The 17,103-nt window shown below is 55.7% G+C and overlaps 1 protein-coding gene and 1 long non-coding RNA gene across 2 annotated transcripts; one reads left to right on the forward strand and one right to left on the reverse strand.

Annotated features, from left to right (window-relative positions):
- Positions 1 to 990: 990 nt before the first annotated feature.
- ROBO3 (roundabout guidance receptor 3) lies at positions 991 to 17,086 on the forward strand. The gene is made up of 28 exons (XM_017853852.1): positions 991 to 1,305; positions 4,370 to 4,696; positions 5,019 to 5,176; positions 5,568 to 5,688; positions 5,785 to 5,923; positions 6,220 to 6,347; positions 6,634 to 6,758; positions 8,008 to 8,179; positions 8,510 to 8,715; positions 8,922 to 9,003; positions 9,302 to 9,467; positions 9,675 to 9,841; positions 10,385 to 10,506; positions 10,698 to 10,923; positions 11,145 to 11,266; positions 11,540 to 11,711; positions 11,861 to 12,046; positions 12,749 to 12,772; positions 12,854 to 12,896; positions 13,112 to 13,251; positions 13,530 to 13,724; positions 13,891 to 14,029; positions 14,196 to 14,408; positions 14,826 to 14,977; positions 15,101 to 15,211; positions 15,422 to 15,583; positions 16,045 to 16,229; positions 16,855 to 17,086. Exons 1-28 carry the CDS (start codon positions 1,146 to 1,148, stop codon positions 16,864 to 16,866), a joined length of 4,155 nt encoding a protein of 1,384 aa, XP_017709341.1. The 5' UTR covers positions 991 to 1,145; the 3' UTR covers positions 16,867 to 17,086.
- LOC108516396 (uncharacterized) lies at positions 5,043 to 11,930 on the reverse strand. Its single transcript, XR_001881808.1, has 4 exons — positions 11,573 to 11,930; positions 6,287 to 6,370; positions 5,552 to 5,684; positions 5,043 to 5,127 (listed from the first exon to the last, which is right to left on the reverse strand). It is a non-coding gene; the product is annotated as an uncharacterized LOC108516396 (long non-coding RNA).
- Positions 17,087 to 17,103: the final 17 nt, after the last annotated feature.

Below are 17,103 nucleotides of genomic sequence, written 5' to 3' on the forward strand. Positions count from 1 at the left end.
CCGTCCTCTCTCTTTCCTAGACACCCCAAAGCCATCTCCAGTCTACTGGGGGCTCTTCAGGTAGAATGGACCCCAGACAAGTCAGAAGCAGACCGCGACTGGAAGTGGGAGGTGGGAGTGGGGGCGCATGGTTTTCTTCTCGCCCCCCAGTAAGGACGACTGTTATCAGATTTGAACCGATTTGCACGAATGTTGCATCAATCCCACATGCCTTTACAAAAATAATATTATCTTTGTTTTTATCCTAGAATCCTTGGTTCCATTTCAGTCTCCTCAAAAACGTAAAACAATTTAATAAAAAATGTCAAAGCAGAGTAATGTAAAAGTATTCAAGCACATGCAAGTTGCCTGGGTTTCCCTGGCTTTCGGTCTCCTACAGGAACTCCTAGATTAGGGCGTTTGGAGCAGGACTCCCGGGTCAGGGCGGGCTGCACCATCCCCTGGCCTCCAGGCTGCAGAACAGAGGACCAGAGGGCGGAGAGGTGGACCTGTCTTGGAGTTCTCTTCCCACTCCCAGCTCTTGCTGCAAACCACCCCAGTGTCCTGCACTTCCGTCGCCAAATCCCTAGACTTGAGAGGGAATGGAAGTTGGAGCTTTGGCAGCAAGGAGCATTGCTTGCACTTTGCCTCAGTTTCCATAAGGTTAGGGAAAATAGAGGACAGATTCCTGTTCTAAAGGGCAGAGTTCGACAGAGCCTCATCCCTCATCTTGGGTGCTTTGAGAAAGAAGGGACAAACTCCCGCTGCATCCAGAACAGAACGCTAGGCTTGGGGCGCGGGGCGGGGACTCCAACTCGCGAGCCACGCTACTCTAGTCTCCTGCCCAGATAGTGACTGTAGCGGTAGGGGTGGGAGGGTGGAGGGAGGTGGATTAATCCCTTAATTACGCTGTGATCGGCGTGGCACCTGCTTTCCGCCTGCCCAGCTCCCAGGGGACTCCGGCACTGGGGGGTGGAGAGAAGGACGAGGGAAGGAGGAGGGCACGAGGAGGCACCGACCGTACCCAGGCGAGCCGGCAGGAGAGCGGCACCGTGGCTGCCGCAGCGCGCAGAGGCTGTGGAGGGGCTTACGGCTCCCGGCCCACGGGTCTCAGACCCAGGGGCTGGGCCCCGAGCCCCCTGCCCCGATCCCAGCTGGGTCGAACCATGCTGCGCTACCTGCTGAAAACGCTGCTGCAGATGAACTTGTTTGCGGACTCTCTGGCCGGGGACATCTCCAACTCCAGCGAGCTGCTCTTGGGCTTCAACTCCTCGCTGGCGGCGCTCAACCACACCCTGCTGCCTCCCGGCGATCCCTCTCTCAACGGTGAGACCCTGCCTCTTGGGGATATGGGATCCTGGGATGGGGATGAAGTGAGAGGGCGGCGTGGAAGGGAAGGAGAAGCGCTCCTGTCCCGAGGTCCAGGATTGAGCGGCGCCTCCCAGCGCCTCCCTGGGTCTTGGGGGCTAAGGGATAATTTGGAGCTTGGAGCACCTGAGTGGGGGTACCCGCGGGAGGTCGAGGGCTTGGGAGAAGATATCTACTGAGTCTTTTTACACCTCCTTCCCTTCCCCTACAACGCCCACCCCAGGTGAGAAGAACCGTGGCTGGTGACGGGCAGGGAAGTCCGAGCTAAGAAAGGCCCGGGCCCAGCGCAGGGAGGGCAGAGGAGGGGGCACGGTCTCCCCCCGGCCTCGGCCAAGCCGGGTCACTCGGTGACCCACCCAGGCAGCTGGTCTTCGGAATCCCGAAGTTTCCCAAGAACTCACTTAGGACCTGAGGAAGCCAAAATGCTGGATGTGTTTGCTACGGAGGGGACAGGGGCGGCGATCATTTTAAGGAAACTTAGAAGTTTGTCTTTCAGCGGCGGGACTCTCAGCCGGCCCACCCCGGCAGAGCTGTGGCGGGCGGGCGGAGCTGGGTGCGAGGTCGTTACCGCTAATTACGGCGATTAATAAACGACTGGGACAGCGCGCTCTCATCTAGCGCCGCGGGGAAGCTGCGGGAGCCGGCCGCCGCCAGCCTTCGGAGAGGCCGGAGCGCGCCCCCTGCCTGCAGCATCGGCAACCCCCGCTTTCCCGGGCTCTTTCGCGTGTGGTTCCCTCCAGGTGCACGCGGTCCCCATCCCTCTGCCTCGACCCACTCGAGTCTAGTGACGAGCACTGTGCTGGGGACTCGAAGGTGGAGAGAAAGGAGACCTGGGCAATATGTGTGTGTTTATGTGTGGGGCACATCAGGTGCTGAGGGAGGAGCCCCTGAGCCTCATTAGCATGGCCATTAGCTATTCATTAGGCTGCAGTCGAAGCATCTCCTGAGACCGGGAAGGGTAGGGGGAAATTCCAGGGAAAGGGCGCCTGCAGCTGTGTCTACAGGAATTAGGGGGAAAGGACCGACCAGAAGGGTGTGTTCCGTATGGAAGGAGTGGGGAGAAAGACGATGGGGGATGAGCCCGATTCTCCAACCTCTTGACCCTCCTAGATTCCCAGGAGGTTAAGCACAGACCCCCTCTCGCTGGCACTCCGCAGAGTCCCGCTTCTGCTCACCTAGCGCGTTTACAGAGTGTTTTCACCATACTTAGTCTCATCTAAGCTCGAAAACTTAGTGAGGTATGTAAGGAAGGTGTTGACAGGCACATTTTGCCGCTGAGAAAATGCTTTATAGAGTGAATAGTACCCTAATCGTCACAAAAGCAGCATGAAGCAAAACCTGGCGATAACAGATCAGCCTATTTCCATTACACCTAAGGGCTATACCAAGGGGAAAAAAGAATATTGGGGTCTGGTAGAATTCGATTCAGGTAGAGACTGTAGGAGCCAAGATAAGGTGCATGTGCTGGGAACACAAGCCCTTAAATAATGGCAGAGTAGTAACATTTATCCCCCAATGCTTTACATACATTATGGTCTTAGAGCAACCCTATCACTACTCCCACATCACAAATAAAGAAACTAAGACTCAGAGAAGTTAAATAATTTGCCCAAGTTCTTACAGCTAGGAAGGGTCAAAGTCTGAGATTCCAGCCCTGGTTGGTTCAACACCAACACCTGAGCTCTCAGTCACTGCAGTGTTGCTCATCACGGGGTGTTCCAAAATTGGGAATGGGAGGAGATGGAGGAGAAGAGACGGGTGAAAAGCAGAGATTTCCAATTGGCAGGGAAATAGAGAAAATTATCCTCCCAAGTGGGACAGAAATCGATCTTCTTGACTACAGGCAATTAAACTTCTCAGGACAACGCCAGGACTGGTCAGCCTGTCCAGCTTTGTCTACAACAGAACTTCTAAGAGGAGGGGCGGGAAATGAAACCCAAACTCACACGTGGGCGGGAACCGGGAGGTTCCTGCAGATTTTGGAACAGGGTAGGAGGGGAGGGGGCAGGGGGCAGAACAGATGCTTGAAGTGGTCCCTGGTTATTTTACACCAGATTATTCAAGGCTGCAGTGGCACCTACTGGCCGCCAAGGGTTACAAATCCACTTTTGTTGGCTGGACTAGAGGCTGAGAGTGCCGGAGTATAACAGGCTCCGGGATCCCAAACCGTACTGCAGAAGGCGAAACAGGCCAAAGTCTGCAGGCCAAGTGACAGGTGGGACAGAATATGTGGATGAACTGATTCAAGTGAACAGGGAAAGTAGAGGAACATCAATCAGTAGGATAATCTATTGGAAACTATGCACCTCTCAGGAAAAGGAGACTTAACTAATATTTCTACTGCTCTTTGAGTTCAATTCCTGTGATTTCACAGGACCCTTGAAATGAAGCATGATTATCAGGGGTGTCAGTAAGAAGGACTCTGTGCGACTCATAGAATCCAGGTTGACAAGCCCTTCTAGTCCCGGCCCTATCACTCCCGTGTTCCCTTTCATAAGGGATCCCAGGCCAGTCCACATTCCCAATTTCACTGGGCCGGGACCTTGCAGAGGTCACCAATTGTTGGCTCCAGTGCACGGTTTATGGTCGTTCACTGAGCAAGGACGATCCGTGAACCAGTGCAGGTAGGAGATGGAAACCAGTGGGCAGGAGGTGAGGGAGGGGTCTACTCTCCAAGTGGTGGTTCAGCCACTCCTGCTTAAACTTGGCAGGAGAGGAGATGGAGGTCTCTAGGTGGTCCAGAAAGCTGGTCTAGAAGTTTATGTCCGGATTCCTCTACTAACCGGCCTGTCCGTAGGCATCTTCTTTTGAGACGAGGACTGCAGAACGTCTGCCAATAGGGAGATATTAGATCTTGCAGAGGGAGAGGGTAGGCAGGGAGGGGTGGAGGTGGGGCGGGGACTCAGCTCCAGCAGAGAAGCACAGGAGATGGGACGACCAGAGGATTATCTTTCCCTCTGGAGCCTCAATCTGTCCCCACAATGTCCGGGTCTGAGCTCTCTGCGTCACCCCCTGTCCCCAGGGTCAAGGGTAGGACCGGAGGACGCTATGCCCCGCATCGTGGAGCAGCCGCCAGATCTGCTGGTCTCCCGAGGCGAGCCCGCCACGTTGCCCTGTCGCGCTGAGGGCCGACCCCGACCCAACATTGAGTGGTACAAGAACGGGGCGCGTGTGGCCACTGTGCGCGAGGACCCGCGTGCGCACCGCCTGCTGCTGCCCAGCGGCGCCCTCTTCTTCCCGCGCATCGTGCACGGGCGCCGCGCGCGGCCGGACGAAGGTGTCTACACTTGCGTGGCTCGCAACTATCTGGGGGCAGCAGCGAGCAGAAACGCCTCGCTGGAAGTGGCAGGTGAGAGTCAGTTGATCGTCAGCTGGTTGCTTCCACAGCCCGGGGTAGGCGGGAGGGCACCGGGCAATCAGACCCAGAACCAGCCCCAACGACCTCAGCCCATTCAGCATCCTCCTTTGGGACCGCGACCTTTGATCTCTAATGGCCACACCACGGCCAGAGAAGGAAGTGGAGCTGACTCCAGGCTGGTATTTTCTCACCTGGGAACGAATTCCAGTCTGTGGTGATCAACTCCCTCTCAAGACAACACTTTCCTTGTGTACTCAGCCAGTTATGTCACTTTACACCCTGCTTATTCTTCCCCGCCCCCCTCCCCACCCAGTCCTCCGTGATGATTTCCGGCAGTCTCCTGGAAACGTGGTGGTGGCAGTGGGGGAGCCAACAGTACTGGAATGCGCGCCTCCCCGCGGCCACCCGGAGCCTTCGGTGTCCTGGAGGAAGGACGGTGCAAGACTCAAGGAAGAGGAAGGAAGGATCGCGGTGAGGGCGGGATTATGACTGGGGACCCCACCAGGAGAGGGGACATAGGGTAGGGGTCTGGGACAAGGCTCAAAGGCCCAGGAAGGCCTGGGTCTAAGGGTCTTGGAGGTTTCAAGGCTGGAGATTGAGATCAGGGCATTAGCTCACCAGAGACTAAGAGTCAACTATACAGGGAGGGATAAGGAAGATGGAATTGGTATAAAAAAGGGGGCGGGGCATGATGCCCCAGGAACTTCCCATGTGATACGTGGGTCAGCTTCCTTGGCCGTCTTTATCGGCTTGCTGTGAGGATCAAATAAACTTTATACATATGTATATAAACACATATACACCATATATATATACACTGTGATAGCTGAAACGGACCAAAGTTACCATTATTACTCTGCAGATCCGTGGAGGGAAGCTGATGATGTCACATACACTCAAGAGCGATGCAGGCACGTATGTGTGCGTGGCCTCCAACATGGCGGGAGAACGGGAGAGTGCGGCAGCCGAAGTCGTGGTCCTGGGTAGGCACAGGGAATTTTGAAATTATGGGAACAGGTAGCCTGGAGAGTAAGTAGCCCTACAGACACCCTGACTGTTCATTCACTACCACTCCATAGAGCGTCCCTCATTCCTGCGCAGACCAGTGAATCAGGTGGTCCTGGCTGATGCCCCTGTGAATTTCCTATGTGAGGTGAAGGGAGATCCCCCACCTAGTCTACGCTGGCGCAAGGAGGATGGGGAACTGCCCACAGGCAGGTGAGAGGTCCCCTTCTGCCTGTAGGAAGACCCAACCTGATCAAGAGACTATTCTGCCCTAGAAAACTGGAAGGCAGGCACATTCTCACTTGAGAGCACAGAGAAGTCTGTTCCCTAGAGCCTGTGGCCCAGCCCTATCCAGTCCCTACCTCCATTGATTTGTCCACGGGTAACCAGCTTCTGTCCCTGCTGGGTCCTGCCTGTCTTTACCTACCTTGACCCTGGTGTCTGTCCTGGGGGAGAGAGAAGGGGTCTATAGCTGTGGCCAACCCAGCCTGGGGTGGGGAGTGGAGCAGGTATGAGATCCGGAGTGACCACAGCCTTTGGATTGGGCATGTGAGTGCCGAAGATGAGGGAACGTACACCTGTGTGGCGGAGAACAGTGTGGGCCGCGCTGAAGCATCTGGCTCCCTCAGTGTTCACGGTGAGGGCTGTGCTTGGGACTGCCTGCAGCAGGAATAGTAGAAGGGAAGAAGGAGGATGGTTGGCAGGAGACTGAGGGAGAAAGGGCAGAGCAGGGCATGTGGGTGGGACACCTGAGACTTCTGCAAGGAGTGGGAGGAGGAGAACGCTAAGCAGGCTGGGCAGGAAGAGATGGATATCTGCTCCTATACACTTGAGCTAAGCTGGAGCTCCTCTCTCCTGTTCCTGCAGTCTCCTTTCTTAGTGCCTCTGACTCCCTGTTCCTTTTTCTCACCTTCCCTTCCCAGTCCCACCCCAGTTGGTGACCCAGCCCCAGGACCAGATAGCAGCTCCTGGAGACAGTGTGACTTTCCAGTGTGAGACCAAAGGAAACCCCCCACCTGCCATCTTCTGGCAGAAGGAGGGGAGTCAGGTGGGTGGCCATCTCCAAGGAGCTTCCCATCAGCCTTCCTCTGTGGCTCAGCCTCCCTCCACGGCTCAGCCTCCCTCCCTCTACATTCTGCAAACTTCTCTCTGGGACTTCTGTTTTATCTTTGGGAGCCCCCAGAAACCCTTGCAGGTTATTTGAGAGGATTAAATAAGATAATGAATATAAAAGGCCTGGAACACACTGGGACACTTTTTAATAAATGATAATAATACACTTAGGTGGTAGAGAACAGTCCGGGACGGTAGTTTCTTAGAGAATCCTTCTGTTTCTGGCAAGGCTATCCTGAGGATGTAACAAACTCGATTTATCTCTCCTCCTTTAGACCCCTTGAGCTTTGGCTTTGGACATAACACACTGCTCTGGAAACACTACTGAACCAAAGCTGCTCAGGGTAGAAAATTACTTGCTCTTCTATTTATAGTGGCCACAAGAGACTTTCACAAGGGAGAGCTCACAGTCATTCCTTTTGAACCTTGCAAGCAAATCTCAAAATCCAAAAGCAGAATGAACATTAACTGAAGTTACAACATAAATAACTCTCTCTAAAGGAAGGGTGGGAATTTTGCTACTGGAAACAGGGTCAGCAAGATAAAATAAGTATGACAAGCTCCACTCTGCTGGAAAACAAGGCAACCTGCTACCTCATTCCAAATCGACAGCCACAATTTTCTAACATCTTTTCTAGCACCTGGGACTGCTGAATTCTAATTAGATTCTCGCACGAATAAAAACGGTGATGGTTAGTAGGGGGTGAAGCAGGTGTTAGTCAGGGTCTCAGCATGGCGCCCTTTATCCTGAGACCCAAACCTGCCTCCTCTCTAATCTAATGGATTAGCTTCCATGGATCTATCTAATGAAAATCGTTAAAGCAGGAAGAAGAGGAGTGTGTTTACCACAATGTGTTAGAAGACTTTCATATGATTACTTCATGTGATCTTTCTAACTATCCTCTAAGCATCAAATTTGGGAAACAGGTTAAATAGCTTGTTCAGGGTTTCCCAACTAGTAAGTCACAGAGCTGGGAAGTGGACTCTGAAACTGTTGAATAAAATTCCCTGATTTTTTTTGTGAATAAATTTAACTACTTTGCCCAAGGTCACATCACTGCTGGAGACAGACAATGAACTAGAATCTTAGGAATTCTCTGAATTTTGAGATTGACAGGAATGGGGACCTCTCCCTGCCCAGTTGCCTGCTCATTCCCTACCCTCGTTCCTTGCTCTGTCTTCAGGTCCTACTTTTCCCCAGTCAGTCACTTCAGCCAACAGGGCGCTTCTCAGTCTCTCCAAGAGGCCAACTCAACATCACTGCGGTGCAGCGTGGGGATGCTGGGTACTATGTGTGCCAGGCTGTCAGCGTGGCTGGCAGCATCCTGGCCAAGGCCCTGCTGGAGATAAAAGGAGGTACGTGCCCATGGAGATAGGGCTGGACCCATGGCTTGGGAGGAAATAATGGCCTAAAGTGATGTGTTTCTCTAGGAGTCTATATACTATGTCTGCAAGAGGAGAGGTGTGTTCCTGAGGCATGTCCTTGAAGTTTGGAAACCAGCAGCAGAAGCCACTAATAATGGCTGGTCCTGGGCAGAGACTTAGATGATTATCAAAGCCCCCTCTGATCACCAGAAGTTTCAGAGGGTGGGGGAGGGAGAGTGAAGGAGTAGAGAATGAGGACAAGGGGCTGGCCACCAGGCCCTAAGCTCCTCCCCTGAGGTGCACACGGTCTTCCTCTCTCAGCCTCTTTGGATGGGCTGCCTCCTGTCATCCTCCAGGGACCAGCCAATCAGACGCTGGTGCTTGGTTCCTCCGTGTGGCTGCCATGCAGAGTGACTGGGAACCCTCAACCCAGTGTCCGATGGAAGAAGGATGGGCAGTGGCTGCAGGGGGATGACCTCCAGTTCAAGCCAATGGCCAACGGTACCCTGTACATCGCCAGTGTGCAGGTGAGTGTCATCCTTGGGGCCCTAGTAGCTGAGAATGGCTATCTGCTCCACTTTCCTTACACAAGTAAGTACTCACTGGGCCTTTATCCCTCTGTTCTCTCAGAGCACCTAGTGTCCAACATCTTCCCATCCTTCTGCTACCCGCCTCCACCCCCTCACTGGATCTTGCTGCACTCTGTTTGCCAGTGCTCTGCCCTCTCTTACAGGAGATGGACATGGGCTTCTACAGCTGTGTGGCCAAGAGTTCCATAGGGGAAGCCACATGGAGTGGCTGGCTTCAGATGCGGGGTGAGTTTTTTCTTTGTTCCCTTATTTTGATAATACCTTCCTCCAAACCCGCTTCAACAGGTAGTCAATACCCCCTCAAACTCCGGGATTAACTTTATGTCACAAATGCCATGGTTACGGTGGTGAGGATGAGGAGGACAGTAGTGGTGCCCATGGGAGGCAGATGTGAGTAGGGGACTATAGCCCACTCTGACCATCACCACTGCTCAGAGCTCCATAGCTCCCCTGGGAAGGAGACAGCTTACACTAGGGTTATCCTTTGCCTATCCTTCTACTTAAAGATTATCTCCCACTGCAGAAGATTGGGGAGTATCACCAGACCCCCCTACAGAACCCAGTACCCCTCCGGGGCCTCCCTCTCAGCCAGTGGTCACTGAGATCACCAAGAACAGCATTACCCTGACCTGGGAGCCCAACCCACAGACTGGGGCTGCAGTCACATCTTATGTGATAGAGGCTTTCAGGTATGGAGAAAGTTTTGAATGCAGACCTGGAGAGTTAAAAGGAGGGGATCCTATACCCTTAGGGTCTTTGCTATTGTGAGGCAGGATTCTCCAATACCCTCTCCCAAGGGGAAGACATAATGGTGGTTCATAGAGAGTGGATGAGATGGAGTAGGCAGGTTGGGAGTTCCTGGCTTAGACAACCCTGTGATCTCCTTCCTGTTGTAGCCCAGCAGCTGGCAACACGTGGCATACTGTGGCAGATGGCGTGCAGCTGGAGACACACACAGTCAGTGGTCTGCAGCCTAATACCATCTACGTGTTTCTGGTTCGAGCAGTGGGAACCTGGGGCCTCAGTGATCCCAGCCCCGTCTCTGAGCCTGTCCGTACACAGGGTAAGGTCAGAGTCCCTGCGCTCATGGGCATGAAATGTTACATCATACAGCATTCCTCTCCCCCAAAACCATGACACCATGGCAGTTCATAAAGTTCTTTCCTGCTATGCCAGGTCTATACTGGTGGCCCGGCCTGGAATAGGAGATCACGTTTGCCTCTCATAGAAGAGACAAGGGAGGAGGAAGGCAGGGAGAGGGGAGGAGGGAAGAAGGAAAGAGAGAGAGGTATTCATTCATTTTGGCAGCTTCTGACTTCTGAGCCTTTTGCCCATAAATAATATAGATTATTAAGACTAGAAGGGACCATGGAGGGGCCATCTTCATCTTAAAGATGAGGAACTGAGGCCTTTAAAGGATGCATGTGTAGTTATGCTAGCTGGACACCGAGGCCCACATCTGGAAGCTATTTCCCTGACCAGTCCCCTCCTGACCATGGGGTGTGCTCTACTAAGTGGAGCAGGGCAGAGGTAGGACACGAGCACACTCTCAGTCGTGTCTCCCTGTCCCTGGTGGCCTCTGCTGAGTAGGTTCTTTGGTCAACAGACAGCAGCCCCTCTAGGCCAGTGGAGGACCCATGGAGAGGCCAGCAGGGACTGGCTGAAGTGGCTGTGCGCCTGCAGGAGCCCATAGTGCTGGGACCCCGGACCCTGCAGGTGTCCTGGATTGTGAGTGTGGTATGGGGAGGAGATTCAGGATGGGGATGATTATGAGGCACACGGGGGCCTCCAAGAGTGAGTATGGGAGAGTGGGAGGTGAGTGGTTGGGGAAGGCGGCATGAGTGGAGGAGGGGCTGGGCCTGGAGGGCCTGTATGGCCTCAGCCTCCCGCTCTGGTGTGCCTTGTCCTGTCTCCCACAGGTGGATGGCCCAGTCCAGCTGGTGCAAGGTTTCCGGGTGTCTTGGAGGGTAGCAGGCCCTGACAGAGGAAGCTGGACAATGTTGGACCTACAGTCCCCAAGCCAGCAAAGTACTGTGCTAAGAGGACTCCCTCCAGGGACCCAAATCCAGATCAAGGTGCAAGCCCAAGGCCAGGAGGGGCTGGGAGCTGAAAGCCTCTCTGTGACCAGGAGCATTCCTGAGGAGGGTAAGGAGGGCCACCGAACAGATGGATGGACAAGAGGGAAGAACGGGTGGGGGTGGAGGGGGGATGAAAATTTGCAGGATGAGAGCAGGGTGAGAGGGTGGGGAGAAGGAAGGGCTCTCAGTTCCCTAAGATGTTAGAACAGGGAGGGGGAATGTTGGGGCAGGAGGGGCAGCTTGCAATGACTATTTGTGTCCTTCTCACCATGCTCCACCCTGGCCCAGCCCCCAGTGGCCCCCCCCAGGGAGTGGCGGTGGCCTTGGGGGGTGATGGCAACAGCAGTATCACTGTGTCCTGGGAACCTCCACTCCCCTCCCAGCAAAATGGGGTCATCACGGAGTACCAGGTAGAGGGACTGAGAAGGGACTAGATGGGAGGGCCAGGCTGGGAGGGAGAGGGAGGACCTAGTGGCTAGAATTAGGGTGGAGGAAATCTATTATAGATTTGGCTTTAGGGTTGGGGATGAGTTTAGGGGAGAAGAGAGAGGTTTCCAAGTGTTGTTTCCAGGTTGAATCACATTACATCTGTCTAAGGCTCCTCTACCATTTGAAGCCTTAAGTTTCCCGGTGAGGCTAAGAACCCCATTTCTGACTGTAAATCCGGGACTCGGCCTCCCTAGATCTGGTGCCTGGGCAATGAGAGCCGCTTTCACCTCAATCGGTCTGCAGCAGGCTGGGCACGCTCCGCAATGCTCCGAGGACTGGTTCCCGGTCTCCTCTATCGAACCCTGGTCGCGGCGGCCACGAGCGCAGGCGTGGGCGTGGCCAGTGCCCCGGTGCTGGTGCAGCTGCGTGAGTCCACCCGAGGGCACTGCTGGGGATTGTGGCGGGGGCGGGGCAAGCCCCCAACTGGGGTAACTGTGCCTGCCAGGTCGGGAATGACCCTTTCCCAGTTCCAGGGTTTCGCGCCCCTCCTCCCCTCACCTCTCTGACCCCCACAGCGTCCCCGCCGTACCTGGAGCCCGGGCTGGAGGTGGGCGCGGGGCTGGCGGAGCGGCTAGCGAGGGTGCTGCGGAAGCCCGCCTTCCTCGCGGGCAGTGGCGCCGCCTGCGGGGCGCTACTGCTCGGGCTCTGCGCCGCCCTCTACCGGCGCCGGAAACAGCGCAAAGAGCTCAGCCACTACACGGGTGAGCGCCCGGCCCCTGAGCGGACGGAGCCAGGCGGGCCATGGGGAGGGGCAGGGGCTTAGCCTCTGGCGAGTGAGGACCGGGTCGGGAGGAAGGGGTCTCACCGGGAGTTCAGCCTCTTGGGTAGGGGTGGGATACGCGGGGCGGCTCGAGTTGCTGCCAGGACTCGGGAGAGTTGCGGGCCAAGACGGGGCGGGATCTGGATCTGGGGAGAGGGGTGGCTTTTGCCCCTAAGACGCCGCGAGGAGGCCAGGCTTTGCAACCGTCTCCACAAAGAAGGGGCAAGTTCGAGGACAGAAAGCCCACTCCAAGGGCGGGGGGCGGGGCCTGGCTAGAGGGGGTGTGGCCAGGATCCCAGGCAGTAAATTGTGAGGCGGGATCTGAATGGAAAGGCGGGGCTCGCTGAAAAGAGGTGACCGAGTTCTGCTACTCCCTAGTAAGGGACGTCTCTGGAGAGAATCTGAGGTGTCTGAGGTCAGTGGTTTTCAATCTTGGTTGGCTATACATAGGAATCACTTGGGGAGCTTGAGAAAAATACCGATACCTGAGTCCCACCGCCCAGAAATTCTGATGAAATCGATCCAGGGTGCAGCCTGAGTGGTAGAACTGGGACCGGGGCCGAGGAGTGGACAAGTATAGGGGTATTTCTGACCCTTCTCCTCATTTCCCCTCTTCTTTCTCCCACGGGTTCCTTTCTGGAAGCCTCTTTTGCCTACACACCGGCAGGTAAGCCATCTCTGCCCCATTGGGGTTCAGACCCCCCAGGAGGGCCCTTCTCTCACACATTCTCCCCGTCATTTTCCCCAGTGTCCTTCCCGCACTCAGAGGGCCTCTCTGGAGCCAGTTCTAGGTAATTCTCTTAGCCCATCTCCCCAGGATGACCTCCACCGAGAGGCCACTCTTCTTCCTCCCCGCTGCCGCCCCAGGTGGAGGGAGCATGGCCACTTCCCACCCCAACGCCACCGCCACTGCCACTGTCCCGCAACTCCCAAATATCGCCACCTCCCTTTCCTTTGCTGGCCTCTTCAGGCTCTCTGTCCCCAACGCTCACCTGCTCTCACTCAGGCCACCCATGGGCCTTGGCCCCGCCCCCTACCCATGGCTGGCAGATTCGTGGCCCCACCCATCTCGAAGCCCCTCGGCCCAGGAACCCAGGGGAAGCTGCTGCCCCAGCAATCCTGACCCGGACGACAGATATTACAATGGTGAGGAGTTCTCATTCCCTCACTTGGCTTCAGCACACTTCTCCCGACTACTGGGGCAAACTGAAGGGCGCCCGGGAGCCCAGTCTCTCTGAGGTTGGTCAGTCCCTGGGGAGGATGTGAGCTGGGGGAGCCTCTCTGACCTACCTCCACCCTGGTTTAGGATGTAAGGCTTGTGTGGAGGAAGAAGTTGATCCCGTGGGATCTCCCTTTACCCTCCATTCTGTTGTCCTCTATTTTTCTGTCTCTGCCCCCCTGGCCTCCCTCTTTCTTCTCTGCAGAAGCAGGAATCTCCCTGTATCTGGCTCAGACGGCCCGGGGCACGGCCGCACCAGGCGAGGGTCCTGTCTACAGCACCATTGACCCAGCGGGGGAGGAGCTGCAGACCTTCCATGGGGGCTTCCCCCAACATCCCTCAGGGGATGCGGGCCCCTGGAGCCAGTATGCTCCTCCAGAGTGGAGCCAGGGGGACAGTGGTATGACTCCAACTCCTGAAACCCCGTTTAGCCCTGACCAGGGTATTCCCAAAGAGGATCCTCCTCCCTGACCCTCTGGCACCTAGCCTGGCACTTCCTTCTGACCGGTCTCATCTCTGGCTCTTTCCTGCCTGTTGTCCGGGTGTCCCCATCCTATTCTCCTCAGGAGCCAAGGGAGGCAGAGTGAAGCTTCTGGGGAAACCTGTGCAGATGCCCTCTCTGAACTGGCCAGAAGCCCTACCCCCACCTCCTCCTTCTTGTGAACTGAGCTGCCTAGAGGGACCCGAGGAGGAACTGGAGGGCAGGTAGGGATGCTCCCTGCTTCCAGGCCCACACACCTGCGGCCAGACCATGGGCTGCTGGGGGATGCAGAGAGGCTGGCAGAGGAAGGGGAAGGGGCAGCAGGGAAGCCAAAGGGAAGGTATGGAAGCAACTCAGCCCTTTCCTTCTCTCCTGCCTCTTTGACACCAGCTCAGAGCCAGAGGAGTGGTGCCCACCAATGCCTGAGAGAAGCCACCTGACGGAGCCCAGCTCCAGTGGAGGGTGCCTGGTCACTCCATCCCGAAGGGAAACCCCCTCTCCCACGCCCTCCTATGGACAGCAGTCCACAGCCACTCTTACCCCCTCACCTCCTGACCCTCCCCAGCCCCCAACTGACATGCCCCGTCTCCATCAGATGCCCAGGTAGGGAGGTATATAGTACCTCACTCATTACAAACCCTCTACACATATCTACTCGGTAGATGACTGAGTGGAGGGATGGATGGATGGATGGATGGATGGATGGATGGATGGATGGATGGATCTGGAGTACAGAAGTCTCAGGGCTGTGTCGGGGTGGAAGTGTAATTTGGATAGGAATATGGAGGCTGACAAGATCTCTCATGCCCATTAGACTGGCTCTCGCTGGAGTGGTCAGCAAGCTTCCTGAGACATTTCAGATATGGCTCTCCTCATGCTTCTCTAGCTTGGGAGGACTTATGGGCGGACGGGTTGTGTCTCATTTATCTGTTAGGCTGGGTGTCTAGCACAGTGCCAGGCACATAGTAGGCACTCAGGTTTTGTGGAGGGAACAGATGCTGAGGCCTCCTGTCATTGCAGGAGGATGCCCCTTGGGCCGAGTTCCCCTCTCAGTGTATCCCAGCCCATGCTGGGCATCCGTGAAGGGAGGCCTGCTGGCCTGGGTGCTGGCCCTGCAGCCTCGCCCCACCTCAGCCCCAGTCCTGCCCCTAGTATAGCCAGCAGTGCCCCAGGTAAGTCTGTACAACCTCCTTTTGTCCCCTGAACCCCTCCAGTGCTTGCTTCCCCTTCACCCTTAGGCCCCTTTCCTGATCTTTGCCCTTACCCATTCCTCTTCCCGTCTCCTAATGCTATAGGCAGAACCTGGCAGGGGAATGGGGAGATGACTCCCCCACTTCAAGGACCCCATGCTCGATTCCGGAAGAAACCCAAGGCTCTTCCCTACAGGAGGGAGAACAGTCCTGGGGGTGAGGGGGGATGTACCTGGGATATGGTGACAGAAATGGTGGGGGGACAGGCAGGAAACCAAGGGCACATTCTGGGGGCTGGAGGAGGGAACAGGTGAACCCCAATCTTGGGCTGTTCATTGGCAGCCTCCTGGTGCCAGGGAATGCAGGTAAGAGAAAGATAGTGACAGGAGTGGCAGAAGGCTCCGCTGAAAACAGCTCCCTCCCCAGACTTGCCCCCACCTCCCTTGCCACCGCCGGAGGAAGAGGTGAGCTGCGCCCTAGAGCTGAGGGCAGCAGGCAGCATGTCTTCCCTGGAGCGGGAGCGCAGTGGGGAGATGAAAGTGGTACAAGCCGTGCCCCTGGCAGCCCAGCGGGGGCCCCACCTGGATGGTAAGCAGGGCCAGGGCAGGCAGGAGGGCTGCTGCCACAAGAGACTGTGGGTTTTGGGACTGGGGTCCAATAGTAGACCAGCTCAGCCCTCTCTTTAGTTAGGTCCATGCATTTGATCCACATCAAACTCCCCTGTCTCTCTAGCTCTCTCTGAGCACAATCCCATGAAGTCCCAAGTTGTGTTCATTCCCAGGATAGAAGCCCAGATGAGAGGACTGGGGTCTAGGTGCTCTGTCCCTGCTCCCCACAAGGCTCCCTCTGATTGGGAGCTTCCCTGCAGCGTTCTGAGTACCCGTGATGTCAAGGCCATGTGCCAGGCACTCTGCTGCTCCTCAGCCCCAGGCTGGCTGAGCTCTGTGCCTGCCCTTCCGTCTTCTTCCAGAGCTGCGCTTGTGGTCAGGGTGGCAGGGTGGGTGACAGGGAAGTTCTGCTCCTGACTGCCTTTCGCTCTTGTGCTGCAGAAGAGGCCTGGCTCCCGTACAGCAGACCAAGCTTCCTATCCCAGGGCCAGGGCACCAGCACCTGTTCCACGGCTGGCAGCAACTCTTCCAGGGGCTCCAGCAGCTCTAGGGGATCCCGGGGCCCTGGCCGGAGCCGGAGTCGGAGCCGGAGCCAGAGCCAAAGGCTGGGACAGAAACGCCGAGAGGTAGGGGCTATAGATTGCAGAAAAATGAGGGGAGAGGACTAGGGAAGGGTGGACCAAGGGGTAATGGAAAACAGGAAGGTAGGCAAGGGCTTGTAGAGGAGTGTCAAAAGGAGGGGATCGAGAGAGTGAGGGGGAGGGAGGAATCCTGTAGAAGTGACAAGGGGACTGAGTGTGGTGGGTCATGCCTGTAATCCTAGCACTTTGGGAGACTGAGGCGGGCGGATCCCTTGAGCTCAGGAGTTCAAGATTAGCCTGGGCAATATGGTGAAATCCCATCTCTACAAAAAAAAAATACAAAATTAGCTGGGCGCAGTGTTGTGCTCCTGTAGTCCCAGCTACTCCGGAGGCTTGAGGTGGGAGGATAGCTTAAGCCTGGGTGGTCAAGGCTGCAGTGAGCCATGATCACACCACTGCTCTCCAGCTGGGTGACAGAGTGAGACTCTGTCTCAAACAAAACAACACAAAACAAAAGAAATGACAAGGGGTAAGGACAAGATGATACATAATCGAGGAGTCTGGGCTCACCATAGGAGAACTGGGTTAGGAGGGAGAAAGCCCGAACCCCTCTTGGACTTGTTTGCCCTGGGCCAGGGTTTTACAAAACAGCATCTCTCTCTCTCCCTAGGAACCAAGATGACCCTTGCTGGGGCATTGAGAATATCAGGAGTGCCACAGGGAAGGGTAGTATGGATGTCTTTTCCCTCCCAGCAGTGATGAGTAGGGCTAACTGAAGTCCATTGGTTTCCACGATTTCAATTGACTGAGAAGGCAGAGAGCTAGCTCCTCCCTTTCTTTCTCTTTCTACCTGAGACTTGTTTATAAAATACGAAACAATAAAAAGAGTCTGATCAGAGCCCGGGGCCCTGTCTGGTTC

Source organism: Rhinopithecus bieti, unplaced genomic scaffold, assembly GCF_001698545.2.
Source record: "Rhinopithecus bieti isolate Rb0 unplaced genomic scaffold, ASM169854v2 scaffold_37463, whole genome shotgun sequence".
NCBI lineage: Eukaryota > Metazoa > Chordata > Mammalia > Primates > Cercopithecidae > Rhinopithecus > Rhinopithecus bieti.